The sequence below is a fragment of the Lagopus muta genome, chromosome 8 (assembly GCF_023343835.1).
Source record: "Lagopus muta isolate bLagMut1 chromosome 8, bLagMut1 primary, whole genome shotgun sequence".
Classification (NCBI taxonomy): Eukaryota; Metazoa; Chordata; class Aves; order Galliformes; family Phasianidae; genus Lagopus; species Lagopus muta.
The window spans coordinates 6,397,882-6,418,065 of NC_064440.1; the positions used below are offsets into that span (position 1 = coordinate 6,397,882).

At 38.5% G+C, this 20,184-nt stretch overlaps 1 protein-coding gene across 11 annotated transcripts in view; it reads left to right on the forward strand.

Annotated features, from left to right (window-relative positions):
• The window catches only part of TMEM163 (transmembrane protein 163), a 107,684-nt gene that overhangs the window by 61,067 nt on the left and 26,433 nt on the right, over window positions 1-20,184 (forward strand). For all 11 annotated transcript variants that reach the window (XM_048953901.1, XM_048953898.1, XM_048953900.1 and 8 more), the window contains 2 exons: window positions 6,689-6,732; window positions 7,838-7,929. In XM_048953901.1, coding sequence (XP_048809858.1) covers window positions 6,700-6,732; window positions 7,838-7,929 — 125 coding nt within the window. In that variant the 5' untranslated portion in view covers window positions 6,689-6,699. The remainder of the gene's footprint in view (window positions 1-6,688; window positions 6,733-7,837; window positions 7,930-20,184) is intronic.

Sequence of the window (20,184 nt, forward strand, 5' to 3'; positions counted from 1 at the left end):
TTATTTTTGAGGTCATTGCAAATACAGCTATGTGGCTGTGATCTTCTGTTGGAGAGCCAGTCAGAGTTGTCCCAGATGTTTACTGTAAGATTTGAAAGTGAAATTCATGGTTTTTCACTTTACTAATTAGAAACCAGGTCTGCAGGGTGCTGGACAGGCATTCTGGTTAGTTACGTACATCCTTTGTTGGCCACAGAATTTTGCAATTTAATGCTGTGTGCAATTTAAAACGTGTGTGTGTGTGTGTGTGTGTGTGTGTGTAGACACATTTATTGTTGGTTGGGCTGTACAGTTAGCCTAAATCCATGCATGTAAATTCTACAGTTATCTGTCTGAGCTGGAGCTTGCCTATGAAATAATTTTTTCTTTGATTTGTGAGGATGTCTCAGTCTTTCCAGTGTGACCCCAGGACACGAACTTCCCAGGACATGAGAAAAGTGACAGTATTTCAGCTCAGCTCTGCTTATTAACAGTTCAGACTCCTGCCAGCAGCATCCAGCCTGGGCATTCTTGTAAGCTAAAGGCTGGATGGCTCTGCTGATGGATCTCCAGTAAAAGATATTTAGCCTCAGTTGAAGCTGTTAATGACTTCAGCACAACTTGTGAGCATGAGTTCCCTGGGTTTCTGTGAAGCTTCCAAAAACCCAGTTAAGTCAGCATTTATAAATCTTCACCTCTTGCTTATTCTGCTTAGGTAGGTTAAAGCAACTGACTAAATTCCTAAGAATTCATTACACTGTAGATCTGAACACTTCCAACTTTACCTCCAGTCAGTAAAACATCAACAAAATAGGAAAGAAGTTGCCACCAGAGAGTCTCCTAAGTGGAATAACCTTGATTTGGATACAGAGGGTTACAAATCTTGGCCCCATGGCTTTAGAAACAGCTGTTGAGTTTGTTCAGCATCGCATCATTCAGCATTTCTGGTCACTTGTGGTGTTTTTCAGCCAAAGTAACATCTATTCCTTGTTTGTGTTCAGAGCCAAACTGCCTTCTTTGGCTTTGGAAGCTGGTGTCAAGCTTGAAATTGCAAAGCTTTTGGGCTGTAATTACAAACAGGAAAAGCTTCCCAGGGAAATATGGAGTTATGGTAATTTGCAACATTTTAAACTTTTTCAGTTATTGTCGTTGAGTTTCAGTAACATGATATTACTAAAGGACGCTGTGCTTTAATGTCACTGCACTGAATTATTTGGAGGTGATTCAACTGCCACCGTTTGAAATGCAGCAGGTTAAACTGTGCACCTGTATATTCAAATATGCAGGGTTTTCACCATGTGCATGCAAGGACATGTCTCTTACACAACGTTAAGTGTTAAAAATAGCCCTATTCTTAAATGCAAGCATTTGCATTTAGCATCTTTACAAAGCTCAGCCTGAGAAAACTGGAGCAATAACATATGGACGCTCTTCTTCTTCCTGCCCCCTGCAAAGCCACAACTAAACTAAAATCGCGCTCCTCCTTTTCTAGCTCTCTCTTTTTTTTCTCCCCTGGTATGATTTATTTTCAGATAATGTCGTTTGAAAACAGAAGGTTGGCATGTGAGAAAGGAAGCAAGGAGTATGTGAAGCAGTGGGATGGTGAGCAGGAGGCTCCTGCTTCCTCCCTGAGTGGACACTGCAGTGACTGCTCTGCATGGTGCTTGGGCTCATGGCACGGGCTCCTGAGCAACCTTAGTAACTCTGCCTTTTTGTAGTTGACTACTTCTGTTTTTTGTGTGGTTTGTTTTTTTTTTTTTTCTTTCTTTTTTTTTTTTTTTTTTTCAAAAGGCTTTCCCTTTCCTCATGTAATTTAGCCTCATTGTGTTGAAAGAGTGACATGGACCAGACTGCTGTGGTGTATTTGATTTATCAGGTTTTAGTGCTATACGCACCAAAGTGTGTCAGAGAAGGCTTGTTGTTTATGGGAGTAATTTCAGCAGCTGTTAGAAGAGACATTACTACTACTGAAATCTGGAACTGATTTACTCTTGATCTGCGTCCCTTTGTCATTAACTGCTTGCTTTTCACATTACTGGTACTCTCTAGGGAATTGTCTCGTGTGTACTGTAGACAAAAGTGATTGATTGTTCTCTCCACATGGATAACTTTTTCATCATTTATAAAGTAATTCATTAGGATGTTTTCATAGTTCATGATCTAAAAACCAGAGGGCGTAGTTCAGTCCTGCTAAGTTCCAGAGCTGGTGTGCTCACTGGTGGCACGGGCCAGTGAAAGCATGAATCTCAGAATTGCAGAATATCTGAAGTTGGAAGGGACCCACAAAGATAGTTGAACCCATTTCCTGGGCTTCACACAGGAAATTCCCAGAATCCAAACCCTATGTCTGAAAGCACTGTTTAAACACTTCTTGAACTCCTGTGGCTTGAGGCTGTTATCACTGCCCTGGGCAGCCTATTCCATAACCACCACCACTCTCTGGTCAGAACCTTTTCCTAACACCCAGCCTGACCCTCCCCTGGTGCAGGGTGCTCTTCTAGTACTAAATAGGAACATGAAGGCAAATTATTTGAAGTGAATCAAGAGAGTAAGTCAACTTTCAGTCTGGACAGCTTTGCTATTTGAGATTGCTGCAACTGGTGAGCACCATGGTTTGCTGAATAGTCTTTTTGGGAAAACTGTATCCATACTGCCTGCTTGAAAGCTAGTACTGTGGCTATTTATTGTTGGAAATGGAAGTTTCACGGTACTTTACCATAAGGCAGTGATGCAGTGGCAAGAAAAATACTCTGAGAAAATGTGTGAACAAAGGGAATTAAGGGAGAACTGATTGGTTTTATTCTTTGCAAGAACCACAATAAGTAGATTATTTAAAAGTTATGAAACTGAAGCTTTGAAAAATAAATAGTTCCAGAAAAAGAGGTCTGAGAATCAGAGGTGATAAGAATAATTATTTTTTCGAAGATGTCAGCAAATTGGAAGTAACTTTTTAGGTTAAACAATTCACAATACTCTGAGACAGTACTGTTTATTAGTAAATTGGGAAAATAAATGATATACAATGTTGTAATTTACAGAAGTCAAGAATGTTATGGAAATCTGTAGTTGCTAAATATTTTACCATTGCAATAGATTAAAACAAACAAAAAATTCTATTACATGAGTGTATGAATGGAAGACATGCCCAGAAGATGTTGTTGCCACTGATGACGTGTACATAACGCTGATGGATGGCACTGGCTCTGCCCATGCAGATTAAATGTCTGGCAGTCATCACCCAGATCCTGGCTGTGCCATGGTTATTTGTAGCATATTGCAGGAACTGTGGGCGTGCGCATAAACTCCATTTATTTCACTAGTAAAATTTCTATGTGGGGGGAAAAAAGGTACCTGGGGAAATAAGTGTGTACCAGCTGGTACTGGCACACATCAGCTGAATTTACATCAAGTTTTAATGGCAAAAGAGCTGTGATTGTTCTTTGCTTTGGTTGCTGTGGGGGGAACGTTTTTGTGGCTTTTTAAAAAGGTATTGCTCATTTAGTTTCCCAGGTTTGGAATGGAATTATTTTGAAGTATTTATTTTTGATGTTTTACCAACACTGGGATCTAAAACCAGGCTGTATTTCAGTTCCTGTTCTGATGCAGTACAGCTTCCAGTCCTCTCGCTCTGCTCTGCACAACCTGCAAGATATGCACAGTGCTACAATAGTAATAAACCTGACATTTTCAGTGATGTTTAAATGATCAACTGATTTCTGCTAAGTGAAGGTCATGTGTTTTGAAGCCCCAGCATTTTATGTGCAGGCATACAGGTGTATCTGTCAAAAGGTTAAAGTTAAGATGAACCTGCTATGTCCCACCAAAAACTTCCCCAAAATAGTGTCCCCTCTCCAGGTAGGTAACAGAAGATTTTCTGACAGACAGAGGAGATGTTTTTGTGAACCATTCATTGCAAAGCAAAGGTGTCTGGCTGGGAGAACTGGAGGCGGAGTTAATTCTCTGTCCTTTTTCTTGCCTTATCTGTTTGTACAAAACGGTACCAGGTGCTCTCCCTACACAGATAACAGAGAGCCCCGGGGTTCCTATGAGTGCAGAATCTCTGGGAGCACATTTGAGATGGTTAAACTTGGCACAGGCTAACGGGAGACCAGGCAGCTGGGGGCTTACATTGGTGCCATTTTGTTAGGGGCCTGACCATAGGATTTTTCTGAGGCACGTAGGAACAGGAATGAAAGAAATCTGTGGTTAAGGGAGTATTTTTCTTTATTTGGAATTAGTTTGGTGGGAATAAAGGAATTATAGGAAAATTTGACCTGTGCTTTGGCAGACCTCACAAATTGATGTTGCTGTCCAGGTAGAAGCAGTGGTAGATTTGTGTCTTACTGTGCTGCCTCTATTTTTAGTTTCTGACCGCTTGCAAATTCTGTTTACAAATGTCAGGAAAATGCATTAGGATTATCTGCATTGTTGTAGAGGTAATGAAATGCTGGCCAGTTTAGCTGATAGAACAGCTAAACACAGGCTCCCACTGACATGTCAGTGTAGCTGCTAAATGCACACTGTGGCTCCACGGGACATCTAAGCTACCTGTGCTACTCTTTCCTTATTGCTTGTTTCCTGTCATCCTGATTTAATATGGAGATTAGGAATCTTTTAATTTTTTTTTTTTTTTTTAATTCTTTTAACATCAGAAGCTCATCTGAGAGTAACTGAGAATGTGCATTGAGGAGAAAGGAGGGGCTGGGATGAGGGTTCAGCAAGAGCTCCTTAATCCATTCCTGCAATGCTGTGTGTAGCTCATGGAGCATGGCAGTTATACTGGAGGCACAAGGACTGAGTGTCCCTAGCCCTTCTGTCAGCGATCTCTAGCACTTGGTCTTTTATTGTAGCATTTTACAAGGGATTGCTAGGGATACCAGCCCTCAGAAAGTCTTTTCTGCCACTCTTATTCACTAGCCAGCAAGAGGCAAGTGAATTCCACTTTGAAGGCAGTCTAGAAGTAGAAATAGGAGGAAAGTATGGCTTTGAATGAATGTTAGAGTACAAAGGCAATAACTCCCAGAACAGAGCAACCTTGTGTGTACCTGTGAATGCCCAGTTTTGGTAGTGCGATTTCTCCAGTTTTTGAAGCTGTGTGTCTCTAAGGAAGCATGCAATGGAAATCCGATGGGAAACATATTTTTATGCCATGAAGTGTTTAAACTTGCAGCTGGAACACTGCAGGCTCACGTCAGCTTGTCAAGCGTAGCTCTTGACTGGCAAGTCTGACCAAGAAATAGAGGCTCTTTTTTCACCTAGGTGATGAAGGGTGGGAAGTCTGGATTTAGTAGTAAGAGGGAGATGTAAATCCATGCTTACTGTCTGAATACTTTACAACTGAGAAAAAGTGAACCTGGAAAGGAACTTGACTTTTCTTCATGTTTTGTAACGAGAGTCTAAATATTTGTGATATATGGCATGCATGTGTCCAGAGCTAGATGTTAGATGAATAAACAAAGGGTTATTTATTCCAAGATTTTAATTGCTGTTTATTCAGATAAGTACCACAGAGCTGTAGCTTGCAATTACTGAAAAGAACAGTCATACCACAGCAGCTCTGTTCTGCCAAGCTGTTCTAATGAATGATGAAATACTGAAAACTAGCCATTGCTTTTGTCAGCCTGAGACTGACAGTTGTTGATGAGTCTTTTTTTTTTTAGCTCTTTATTTTTATGAAAATGTACTTTTAATAGTAAACTAGCAGATAGCTGTTGATGAAAAAGTGGTAAAATTAATCCTGTGCTTTATTCATAGTCAGCTTTAGTACTGGAACTGGAGTGCTGTGTGCATTTTGATCAGGGAGAACAGGTTCACTTAGTCCTGCTCTCAACCCTCAGTCTGCAAAATGCAGCAAGGAAACCACAGCTGCTCGGTGCCTGGGGGCTTGCTCATAGCCATAGCAGTGCTGTTGGCCTCCAAAAGCAGTTTGATGCAGTCCCAGATCCAAGTGATGGCATTTTCTCTTCTGTGCTTCTTTGTCGGGATTCCTCTGTGCTATTGGGGGTGGGTTTTTTTTTGCAGAGCACTGTCTACAACTGGAAGCTGTGAGATGGTGGAACTAGGATGCATAGAATCAAATGATCTAAACGACACCTTTTTTCCTCCTAAACTTTAGCCTATTTTTAAAGAGTCAATTTAGAGGCAAAACGCTGTCAAAAGTGAAGCTGGTTAAAATGTTTCCCATTACTACTTCTGCTTTTGGAAATCATTGATTCAGTGGAATTTGAAACATTTCTTGTGGCTGTGTGAATAACACATAGGCTTTTTGGCAAAAAGATGACAGACAAGGTGTGTGAATGGGCCTGCATAACTTCATGTCAGCCAGCTGGTGGTCAGGTGGGCTCTTGTGCCTTGGTGGAGCAAAAAGCACTTCGGGACGGGAATTTTTCTAAAAGTCTGAAATTGTTATTTTACTCAGAACCTCATCTGAAAGACAGCATACTTCATAAACACTGGTTTCTGAATGCTCTGCTAAACTTTATCCCACTATTTTAAAGAAAGACAAACATCTCTTGATGACCTCTAGGTCTCGTACCCTTTTTCTAAGTGTTGGGCAGGTTATTCTAGTAGCAGCTGGGTGAAGCTAAGTCCATGTGTTGAAACTAGTTTTCTAGTTTCCAGCCGAGAGAAGAAAGGATACTAACAAATAAATAAATAAATAAAAATAAAATATTTAAATGATTCTAAATAATCATTTTCTTTCCTTTAGCTGTCTCCGTAATGAGATACAGTGCATCATCGTTTGGATTTGCTGTAAGTAGAAATAAGAGCTAAATATTCTCTACTTTTTTTTCATGTGCTCTTTCTGAACACTTTTTTTGTAAGTTCATGGTAACATGTACAAATGCAATGGTGGATTAGAAAAATTACTGTTGAAGTAAAGCTTTGGAAGGAATAATGGAAATATTTTCATTTTAATTCTTTGGTTTCTGACTGCTGAGGCTTACACAGGAGTTAATATTTATATCTCATCATTGGTAGGAATTATCTACCAGATATGGTTATCTTCTACAAAATCTATCAACTTACTCTGTTCCCTTGTTAAACTTTGAGCAAAATTCCTTCTGAACTTTGCATGTCCTTCCTACTGGAAGGCGAGGCTAAAACTACAGCAGACTTTGGCACTTTCCTTCTGTAATTGTTGCCATGGTTCTCCTGATCAGTGGCAGAGCAAAAAATTTCCTTATGACATGCACAGTGCCTGATTTCAAACAGTTTAGCATTTACTTTCAAATTTGAAAGATAGATTGACTCTGTAGAAAGTTTGACGTATGAAAGTTTTTATAGTGGCTCAAACATTTTTTTTTGGAAATTTGTAGATATTACCTGAAGTCGTTTCTTAATTTGCTGGAAATACAAACATTCTCTGTTTTAAGAGTGAAATAGAGAAATATGAAATCTTGACAAACTGGGATTTTGGCAAAGTTAAATGTTCTTTGCTTTGAAACAAAATGTCCTACTGAAGAAAATTCATGAATTTTCAGGGGAAAGAAATATTTGGCAGGCATTTTCAAACACTTTTCTTTTAGAATCTTTGCATATGAATCATATTTGCAGTATTGTAACTCTTGTGGTTCCACAGTATCAGTTTATTTATTTATTTTTTAACTCCTCCAGATCCAGATCATGGATTACAAGTAGAAAGTTCTTAATCTCTTGCTCGACTGGATGAGTTCTGAAGTGCATCATTGTGCAAAAATACATGGCAAGATCAATTTAATGAATGTAAATCCTACTTTCATTAAAATGATTTATTTGTAGCTGCTTTGTGCCTGTGCAGCAGGATGGTAAATATGTTGCTGTTAGTATTTGTGGGCATGTTGTTGGACCACAAAACAATTGACTGTATCTCTTTCAGTTTGATGCTACCCTGGATGTTTTGTCGTCAGCGATAGTTTTGTGGCGTTACAGCAACGCAGCTGCTGTACATTCTGCACACAGGGAGTACATGTAAGTACACTTAATTGCTTTTGGCTTTGATATAGGCCTGCAGAGCTTTGGCTGTCAAGCTGTGATGTTGAGAAAAAAACATTTTGCAAGTATTCATTCCTTATGCCCATTTTCTGCTTGGACCCAAACACATAAACTGTACTGGAGCAGATTCCCTATGTTTGTGATTTTCATTTTCCTTTTGGTCAGTGTAGGAATTGTTAGGGCTTTGGGCTTTTTTCCTTGCAGCGTCTGTGTTAGAAGAATTGTATCTGCAATCTGTAATGGACTGTAAGTCTCTTATTTTGCCTATTTCTCTGTTATTCTTCTCAGGGTATCCCTTCAAAATTGTTTATATTATGTATGTGCCACCTTTAAAAACACTGAATATATGTCAAACGCCTTCTTTTTAAACATAAATCTCTTTATCTTCTAGTGATATTGTTAGAAGTTGAAGTTACAGAACACCTGATAAGACTGAGTTTCTATTAGTGATTTGGTACCAGGGTGACATACTTTATTTGTACTACTATACAAATTGAGACATACGCACACACACAATCTCCTTTTTATTGCTGAACAATTATTGTCTTGGTAAATAAGAGTATTACCAGTATTTGCATGTCTTCTCTAGGGAAAAATGTATTTGCTTGAAAAGAAAGCATATTTAATGATTGCTTTTAGAATCCTATGGGAAAAAATAATCTTTAGATGGCAGCAGTGTATTGACCACAGTGGAGACTGTAATCTGTGTCATTTCATTGTGTAGCATTTTCACTGGTGATGCATGTGGTACCTGAGAAGATCAGATTGACTTTGGCTAAAGAATTGTTCTGGATAGTGCATAAAGACAGCTTCTACCTCCTGGTCACATTTCTAGTACACTGAGATGCAAAAGATGCAACACTGTAGAACATTTATCTGCCCTGTTCTGGTTCTGCATTGCCACTGCTAGTAGTACCCAGTCTGGCTTGTTTGAAGATAATTCCACTATCCACTGGAATGGAATATCATTGTATTACATAGGGGGATGTGATAGTTTTTTGTCCTCAAACACCTCTAATGAAGTCCCTTCCACAGAAAGGGATGCCTGAATGAAAGTGGGTTTTTTATTACTGGTACACTCAAGGGGAAAAAAAATACACAGAAGGAACTACAACTTGTCTTCATAATTCTTTCCTACAAACTAAGAAAACTGTAAGCAGTATTTTTAAATTCATTAACTAGGGCTCGTGCAACAGCTTGGTCAGTGTTGTGAATCTCCTTCTGGCGCGATTCCATGCATAATAGTTTGGAATTAATTGTCATAGAAAACTGATGTGGCATTGATTCATAAAAATAAATACAGAAATATGTGATCAAAATTAGCCTATCTGCACAAATTTGGAGATCTTAGCAGACATTTCCTGAGCATCTTGCTCTTGTGGGCGTCCGCAGAGATTCCTGTCAACATTTAATTAACATATTTTTGAAATCTCCTTCTGCTGAACAGTGAACATTGTTAAGTACTTTATAGGGAAAATAAATCCCAGTACAAAAGAAGAATCAACATATCCCTATGGCTAAGCCAACAAAGTGAACAAGCAAAGTGGCAAACATATTTTCCCGCTTTTTATGCTCTTTATAAATTTGCTTTCATATAATCCCTCTGCTTTACATAAAGCTAAATTAAGCCAATAAATTACTTGCCATGCCCTCTAGTTGAAGACACCAAAGATTATGTGGTGAGATACTGAGTTAAAGAATACAACTATATGCTGGGAATATTAATCACTGGGTAGGCAATCTGGTTATTGCTTAGTTTCTAGATTTGACAAGACAATGATCATTTTATAGATGAGCAAAGATGATTTTATCTTAAGGCAGTTCCTACTGGGTCAAATTTTTGAGAGCCATATTTCTAGTTTCCTGTTGTGTTTAATTAATCTTTTGCTTGAAAGACCACATGCAATTAATTTTTCTCTCTGCTGGGAAAATGTTGTGTGACTTCCTGGCTGCTTACTTAACTTTTAAATAATTATTGTACTGCATGTGCCTATAACTACACCTGTTCTTTCACAATTCTTATTTTATTTGTGCCAGGGAAAACCACCTCTAAGACTTTTGAACAGTTTGGTCATAATTTACATACGTGCTTGTGTCATGCTGTGCACTGTTCATGTTTCTGTGTGCCTAGCCGTACTTTGCCTTGCTGTAGAAGCCAAATGCCTGCCCAGAACCCAGCATTTCTATAAATACATTACTGCATTTACTAGAATGAGGTGTGTACAGTTTTGCTCTTCATTTGTGGGTCTCTCTTTTTATTGATTTAAATACATTTTTGTCTCCTAATGTACCTGAAAATAATTTGTATCCCAAATTCCTTGACAGGAGCCAAGTGAAATTGCCAGTAAATTATGTGTTATAAATTTATAAAAGAAATTATTTTATAAACTTGACAGAAGGAGGTTGATGCAGAATCTGCTGAAATCAGTGGAAAGCCTCTCACTGAAGGGCTAAGATAGATCCTGCCCTGTTAGGCTTTGTTGAGAGAGAATATGAACATAGAATGGAAAACAGAACCCTAGAAAAAGATATAGAGAATACAGCTTGACTCATTATTTATGATCAATTAAATGCTTACAATGAGATGCTAAGATACGAAAGAATATATTTTATTTAGCATAATCTTGCTAAAATGTAGCCATATGGAAGTGAGAGATGGAGCATTTCATGAGCTGGTACTCAGAATGAGCAGTGGAAAACTGTGCTCTGTGCCAAGTTCTGTTAAGTCAAACTGATGCACTGCCGTTTGACTTCAGGGGGATTGTAGTTCTGTATCTACCATAAAAATGTGCCCTGCTGGGTTTAACCTTTTACTAGTTCATTTGATTTCTCTCCTTTTCTGGAGCAAGAGGCGAAGGTACTCTTTGGTGTACATGTGACCAGAGTTCTACAATGTACATCTTTGATAATTCTCATGGCATTTAACACATGTAACCTAAAATATATTTTAACTTACCTTTGGGATTCACCCTGCTTTGAAATTCTCTGAAATTGGTGGCCCAAAGAGATCAACTTACAGACCAATGCAAGTCTTCTATGGATGGAGAATTTTTCTTAAGTTGTTGTGAAAAGATTTAGCTGGTTAGATTTGAGGTGTGTCTTAAGTTATGACTAATTTTTTTATGCCTTATTTTTAAATATAGCGGCTTTGAACATACAGTGGATATTGACTAAGATCAGATATAAGCCACTGTAAGCCACATGAGACATTGCTTGACTTTGTCTAGCTGCCTTATTAATCAAAGTGTGTGGAGGAGTGGGGTGAACACTGAAAACATTTTTGTGACTGATACTCCTTGGATAGCTTCTCACTTCTCTATCTTGCTGTTTTGGCAGTCAAATAAAAGGGCCAAGTCTCTCAACTACTCAACACGGGCTATAGTGTTTACATGTGTTTTTTAAGAGTTTTTGAAAGAATTGTAGAACTTGAGGAGTGCAGGAATTGGGAGAGACCTGAAAGGAAGGATACCTGGAAGGACAGTCAATACATGGTTTCTGAGTGCTTGACTTGCTCGGCATGATCTGCTGGGTTGCAAAAGGGAATTTGGAGGTATTGAGTGAATTATCTAAAAGGCAGTAATCCAGACATCCAGGAAGAGGTGTGTGCTGACATAACGAGAGAGGTAATGTTGAATTTCAACCAAAGATGAAAACTTATGACTGAATGTCCTTGCAATTTCCTGTTTTTCTTTATAAGAGGAAAAACTGAGAGAAAGGAATAAACTCTGATATAGCTGATTAAAAATACAATAGGATGACTATATATGCACTTCAGACAAGTGCTTACCACTTAATGATGAGGATTTTTGTGCAGCACTGTGTCTGCAGATTTGCATCTGTAAGTTTTATTGTGGAGGGGTTGGGGTTGGCGAGCACCTCTGGAGATCATTTGTTTTCAAAGCAAGGTCAATAGAGCAGGTTGCTCAGGCCCATTTCTGGTTGGAATGTGAATAACTCCAGGGATGGAGGCTTAGCATGCTCTCTGCATAACCTCTTTCAGATGAGTATTTCTTGTATTTCAGTTTGTAACCATTGCCTCTTGTCCTGTCACTGGATGAGAGATCTCTACGAAGCTAGATAAGTGTGCAGAAAAATCTGTGCCAGGATAAAATTCTGAAGCCAGTCTTCTGTTTTATGTTATTTAAATATTGAGCTGTCACTGAGCAATTCAAGATGCACCAGGAGATCTGAGCAGTGTACACATATTCCTGAATATTCTGCCCCTTAGTTAATCTTCAGTGACATAACAACTTCTTGGGATGCTGAAGGAATTCTAGGTTTTGTTGGTGGTGGAGAAAATTTATTGAAACTGATGAGGTAGTAGCAGTTTTTCATGTACATAAATAAACCCAGTGAATAGCTGTAAAGTCATTTGCTAACAGAAACCTGGGTCATTGGGGATCTGGAAAAATGTCTCACCAGAGCTGCAAATAGTAACTAGCTATACAGCCAAAGGTCAACTCTTTGATCTGGTAAATTCAGGAATGAAGGACTTATATTGAAGCAGTGGAACTGAGTGTGAGGACGTAGTGATAACTGCCACTAAAAAAATGAAAGCCTGAGAAAACAGAATAACAAACTTAGGGCACATAGGCTTGTGAAAAGTCTGTAAAGGATGCAACTTTTAATGTGTAGTTGGTGGGAAAAGTCTCAAACCTGTGAACAAAGGAAACATCTCCCATTTGATTCTCCTTCTGTTCAGGAAATAGTGCTTTGCTCATTGTAAATTAATACAGTTGGCAGCCTCGGGTCAAATATTCAGTTCAAATGGAGTAATGTTCTTTGTAGGTTATAAGGTAGTAATGATGCTGTGTTACAGAGCTGCAATTGCATTTTGCTACTGTGTGGTGCAGGGGCTGTTTCTGCTTATGCCCTCAGGACCCAATGGTCCTAGGATTTTTTTGTGCCTTTTTTTTCTTTTTGAGCTTATATCTTTAGTGTTGCAAAGACTAACTGTGCAGCATATTTAACACAGTGATTCTTGACAGCTACAGCTGATGTTTATTATATATTATTTTGTACATGCTATCAAGTTAAATTCTCTATTTTCCCAAGAACCAATCTGTCAACATCTTTCTGAAGCTAGTGCCAGAGTAAATAAGAAACCTTACTCATAATGAGCACACTGGATAAACCAAGAGCAAAAACCTGATGTTGTTTTCAGTTCTTCCTTTATTGTGAAGTCCAGACTCCAACTATTCTAACTTTTACTATTGTAATAAGAAAATAGTATAATGGGCAAATAATTCCTAATAAACTCATAGTTTATTAGGTCATAATAAGTAACAAACTCATGTATGTCTTTTATTCTTATATTGGTGAATCTGTCATTCAAAATATTAACTTCAGAATTAAAATAACAGGAATTAGATACTCTCATGTGTGTCAGATAAGGCTGCATACATCTGTCACACACCTCTACCAGCTGCTGAGAAAAGCTTTTTGCCAGGTGAAAATAGGCATTCCTGTCTGCAGTGAAGCAGCGTATTATTCTGGAGTGCTCTTTCTTTATGGGTAAGATGATGCTTCACTTGGAAGAGTAGGAGGCTTAAATTATCTCCATTTCTGTATTTATTTTGCATGTTATTTCCCCACCTTATGCTAGATTTAAAAACAATGAATCAAGAATTGGGAAGATTTTGATGTCATTGCAGCTTTGTTATTAGATGTTGTCTAAAGCTTTACTTATGTTAGTAACTTAACTTTAATCTCCATACATTAACATAAGCTGTGGCAGCTAGATTTGATATTGTCAGAGTGCTAAACCTGTTGGCAAAGTGAAAAATGCCTGCCCCGAGGATTTGACTCTTAATAGGTTCTTAAATTAATGTGAGAGTGAACCAGTATTCTCATCCATTTTTACATCCAGAAAAGCAGAGCTGTAAGAAATCCAAGCACTTCTACCGTAGTTTGAGCTATAGCTGTAAGAAAAATATTCTATTTTTCCTCAGGGATGATGTAAATAGGAAACCTGACTCATTATGAGTGTGCTAGATGCAACTACTAGAAAATCTCTCACAAACTTCACTGTCCTACCCATCTGCTCACTGTTAAAGGTGTACATCTTATTTTTATTCTGCATATGTTACACAACATATGTATATAAGAAAACTTCTCTAGGAAAATGTTATGTAGATATTCTCACATATGGGCTACCATGAAGAGAAGGACAGACAGGAATACAGGTATTCTGACCTGTCCAGGACATCGTGCACTAGTGTTGAAATTTAGGACTATGTAACAGTTGATAAGGGAGTCAGAATATTTAAAAGCACTTCATCAAACATGAATACCAATGATACCAAAAGCCAGTTCAGAACACCTCTTGACCACAAACTTACAGGGTATGAATCTTTTTCCTTAATCTTCCTCAGAACTACTCTGCCAATTTTTTTTCACAGAATGTGCATCACAACCAGCTTCTGATTGTAAGCAGCCTTTTCAGGTAAATGGAGCAGTGCAGCTACCAGGCATGTCAGTGTTTCAAATGCTGCCATGGACCTGTAGATGTTTTTCTAGGAGATGGATACAGCTTTGAACAGCTTTTCTGTAATAACCTTACATATTCTTAGGCATGTGACCTCTGGAGAAGCCTAGTCAAGTGACCAGAAACTCTTCCCAGTTGCTTAGTTACCTTCTTTTTGCAATTTAGAGTTAAGCAAACAGCAGTAATAGAATCATCTATAAAGCTCTGTGCAGTAAGTAGACACCCGCTCTGAAAATACCTGAGGGATCTGTCCTTTGCTGTAGTATTCCCTCTGTCAGCATAGGTATCATATGGATATAAATACTCCTTGGTCATCTTTTTTCTTCTGCTCTTTAGTTTCTCACACAATTCACTTTTGGAGGCCAGGGAGAATAAGTGTGTGAATGCTATCCCTCTTCAATTGCTAGGGAAAATTGCTGAATGCCTTCTTTAAAGATCTGTCACACTGTCAAGTCCTACAGAACTGTGTCTGTAGATACCAGAAGTGGGCAGGTCAGTGTGACTGCTGAGAAAATGTGAGTGAATGATAATGAATCTGTGTAAAGACTTTTAACTTGCTAAGAAAATTTAGAGATGGGTGGGACACTGAGACAGAACGAGCCTTTCCTTCCAAAGTATTTGAAACCTTTTCTTCTGTATTGGTTATGTTCAGATGACATCACTTGACAATATTTACTTCAGGCTTGGTCACGGTAGCCTTAATGAAGCTACACTGATTAAACAACATGGGTATTTAGTCATGCCATATGGACATTGAGACACAGCTACTCTTGCCCTCAAAGCTACAAAGAGTTGGAAACTGTCTTTCATGGGAGGAAATGGCTGTCATACAGCTAGGCTAGGTCAGGCTCTACTTTCTTTTGGTTCACAATAAGAGAACATACTGATCCAAATCATTGCAGAGTGTACAGTTTATTGATACAAAACAAACAAACATAAGCAGCACAAAACTTTCAAGATTTTCAGTTTCAGTACTGTATTAAATTTTCATGTACATACTGGCTCCGCTCTACAGGCTAATTCTACTAAAAGAGTACTGTCAATTTAGGTGGCTTTGAATGAAAATAATCCTCTCAATTCAGACCCAACAGTATCAGTCACATCTGAAAAAGCTATGGATAATTTTATCTATGCTGTACCTAAGAAAGAGATGCACAGATGGCAGAATCCAAACCTAACCACAGTTAGGGGCAAACCTCTGTGGCTGGAGGAAAAAACTCTTTTGTGATGAGTGAAAGGAATAGCTAAGTGATCCGGAAAAATGTCAAATGCATGGAGATAGCTATGAATCCAACTCTGCAGTTCTTGTCTAATTCTCTGCCACCTGGGGTTTGTCCTCCTGGGGAGCGTGCATGTCTCTCTGTCTGAAGGAGCAGAGTGCAGTTTGCAAAATACATGTTTGGCTATGCTTCAGTGTCTACTTTACAGAAGGAGAATTTTTTTTTTTAAAGTGACACCGAACATTTCTAAATCATTTTTTCTTCTGCAACATGTAGACAAAATATTATATCCTGATACAGTATTGGATACAAGTCTTAGAGGTGCTTTGGTAAGCTGTATTGTAAGGCTGCGCCATTTCTTCATAAATCAGTTAAGTTGTATTCAGGCAAAGAGTGAAGCAATTATAAATTTTGCTTTTATCCAGAGAGAAATGCATGTGTGTATACATTCATGCACGCACACACACAATTCTCACACGCAGAGTTTATACTAAATAAAAACTAGTGAATGTATATATTTATACATTCTAAAATCTGTTTCTAACAGTGTGGCATCTGTAGACTTGGCAATGATTTTAGTGTAGCCAGATCCAAAATCTATTTAATTGATGAAAACCTTTCCTTTTACTTCACTGGTAGTTATTTAGGCAGTATTTATATATATTGCAAAGTATTCACACACACATACATACACATACATATGTTATGTGTATATAATTGTGTTCTGTATTGGAATTTGATAATCACCATAAAAGAATGAGTATCACAGAAATTCTCAAATGGCTTTGATTTCCATCTTCAGAGGACTGTCAGAGTCTGTGCTCACCTGCTTTAAGGCTACCAAGGAACCAGTAAATGGGACCTAAGAGATTTCAAGTTCTCTAGGTTGTACAAATGCCTTTAGGCTTTTGTTGGCAGATTTTTAATAGATGGAGAATCAAATTATTTATGGAACTGTTGCTGTAGTGCATCTGCACGATTTTAATGGATGTACCTATTCTGCAGTGACTAGTTGAACTTGAGAGCATGATGCGAGTTTTAAAAGGCCTGTAGCATGAAATATGTCCCCAACATTGTTGAGTCTCAGATATAAGCAGCATTTCCCTTATGTGCTCTGAAAAAAGAAGTTAGACAGTGTGATAACATTGTCTATTTTTAAATACATAATTGAGGAAAGTGCTTTCAATAATGATTTGTAATAATAGTTGAATCCCCTTTGGTTTGTTATCTTTTTTTTGTCTTATTTTGTTTTTATGTTGAGGAAAAGAAGTAGCTGTATTGCTGCTAACCAGGATTCTGGCTGTTAGAGGTGGATTGGAACACGTGCAATGAACCCCTTTATTCCTATGTATCTTGAAGTGACTCTGTTCCCTGTTCACTCAGCAACAGGCAGGTGTAAACACTGAACAGCAGTGAGTGTGTATAGATTGGTGTCCAAGTCTTCATCAGTAACTAAACCTGATAACAAAAAAGCTGAACTGAAAACATAAAAAAGAAAACAAAAGCAAAACAAACAAACAAAAAAACAAAAAAAACCCAACAGTGTAACTAATTGGACACAAAAGAACTTAATATCCAGTAGCAAAGCATGACAAAGAAGCAGGAACCTCAAGACTTTTTGCCTATACGTTACAGTAATGTGCCACAGTGGCTAATAATTGTTCTTTTTGGAGTAAGAACTTTAACGAGCTTAGGGGCAGATTTTAGAGTCCTAGTCTTTGCAGTTCTGGATGTCACCCTAAGAAATAGTGTGGCTAGGCCTGTCTCAGTTGTACTGCAAAATGGGTAGCAAGGAAGAAATGTTAGTGTGTTGTTATTCTGATCTCTGTCTTTTGAAATAATTGGCAGCAGAGCTGTGCTTGTGGCAAAGCGTGCAGCTTCCCTCCTCCCACTGGAACCAAGCAGAAGAGCCTTCCCCTTCAGTGGCTGCTTACACCCTGAAATGATCTCTGACTATTTCCCATTGTATATTATTTGTCCTCTGACTTTTCAGAGTCCTCTTTGGCTACCTCTGCCTTCCTCTACCTCATTCCCATCAGCCAGAAACCATTGGTTTGCCACCCCTTTGGTAAACAGAGACTGAGTTTCTCTGAGTTCTCAATGATTTTGTCTACACACTTAAATCTTGGCTTGGCTACAAAAGGAATGATATATTTGGCGACTACAATCAGAATATAAGAGCTGCCATAATACAAATGCTAGAAGAAAGAAGCCTCATTGTGTTTGAACAGACTGACTTTCTCTTATCTGGAATAAATGTGGTGTAGATTATTGCAAGCTTCCAATTTATTCATGAATTCACAGCATGTAATTTGTATTTGGTTATGGGAAGAAGGAATGAAAACAAGAATACCAGAAAAATGGAGAGGAAAAAAAATGCAACTAGACTCAGAAGATGATTTAATCTTTTCTCATTTGAACTCTGGAGGATTCATTAGTGGCTTTACTCATAGATTAAATCACACATTCGTCATAAAAGTGATTTGTTCAGCTTTGCTGAAAAAACTCATATTACTCCAGGGCTTAGAACTCATATTGCACTTAGTGGCCTGCAGCACATTTTAATGCTACTTTTCAGTTCCTTGTGAAGTAACAGTTTTCTCACTACCTCTTCACTCAAAGGTGAAAACAGCCTCTGTAGATTTTAACATTTCCTTTTCTGTGGGCTGTGGGACTTGTTTCATGCAGAAAGACCTCAACAGAACCTGCAGAGGGAAATTTTGTTAATAAAGATTCGTGGGCTTATAGGGTAATTCAGGTTGAATGGGGCCTTGGAAGGTTTCTAGTCCAATCTCCTGCTCAAAGCAGTCAGCACTGACATCAGAACGAGTTGCTCAGAGCTTTACCCAATTGATTCTTAAAGACTTTCAAGGATAGAGGCTGCACAACCTCTGTAATCAGATCTCATGGTGGAAAGTAGTCCATTTCTTTTAGAAGAATGTATACGGTAAGATTCTTAACAACCCAAAACCCTGATAGCTATAAAGTCTAACTTGAAGGATGCACACTGATTGGAAATATATGGATAAATTGAATGAGTGAATTACTGAAAAGTGGATAACTTGTATGCATACTATACAATATATTTTAGTCTAAGTTAAATGAGTCAAGAAGGTTCAGCATGACTGGGGCACAACTGACTAAATCATTTGGGGATTGCTTTACTGGGAAATTGAGAAACTGTAAGAGCACCTGAGGCAATGCGAAGAGCTGCCTCTCTGTGTATCTGTGTCTATAGAGTGACACATGCCACTACATTTTGTTATGGGAAAGTTTAACTTCCCAGATTTAACGTGGTAAAAATGTTACAGGAACATCCAGATGCAGGTCTCAGCTGAGGCTGTATGGAAACATGGAGTCTTTCCCTCAGACTTTGTTCTGTGATCTATGGTCCTCACAAACTACACCTGCGAAATCCTTGTGAAGTGATACCTGGAGAGAAGGTTTTGGGTTTTTTTTCTTCTTAAAATGTGATTGTTGCTATCTTACCAGTAGAAAGGAAAGCTTTTAAAAAATTGAGCATGTTTGTGCATCCAAATGTTCGGTTGTGATTCAGAATGGAGTGCCGTGCTAAGGTTACTGCTGGATCTCAGTGAGCAATTTCAGTGATGCCTCAATAGCAGTGCTAGAGAACTGTGCAGTGTTTACCATCAGCAACTCAGATGAACTAAGCCTAGCAGTATAGACAACACTGAGGAATAAGTATTTCTGGCTTTGGCTGATTTTTTTAATATTCCATATAGAATATTTTTTTTAGGTCCATAAACGATGTTAAGAAAAAGTATCTGAACCTGATCATTTTAGTTCTTGCTTTTTACATTAGATCCAAAATAACATCTTTGGTAGTAGGTATTATTGCTCAGTAAGGAGGGAGGCTAGATTTTTAATATTGCATTTTTTATCATGTTAATAGAGCTGAGAAGTAATTAGACTGCTGCTGGCAATCTTGTTTTATTCCACATGGTGTCATCACATGGCAGGGATAATTTTAATGAATTTGAAGTGTGCTGGTAAAATTGTTTTCAGGATGTAACAGAAATACTACCAAGTACGTGAAAAACTTTTCCCTCTGTGCTGCCAAAATAGTTATATCTGAGAGCTGCTAAGAGACTGTTAGCACATACTTGCAGATTGCATTTATGTTCATCACTAATTTTTTTTGGAATCCATAATTGTATTGCACAGCCTCTACTGAATGGTAGAGCAGATTGACTTGAAAGAAAGAATTACCGTGAGCTTCATGATGAACTCTCCTCATTGGTGCGGTGGACTTGGAGCCTTGAAGGAACATTTAGGTAATGGGACCTGATTCTGCAGTCATGAAAACTGGGAATAGCAGAGAGCTCTGGAAAGGTTTAGCAAGTGTGTGGGGGAACTGTGGCCTTGCTGGGTAGAATCACGTTATCCACCTGCACGTGCCATGCTGGTGAAGAGCCCAGCACAGTGAGCAGAATGTGGGCAGAAGCTGTGGCGTGGAGAATCTGTAGGCAGGGAGGGCTGTGGGAGCACCCAGCTCACAGCCAT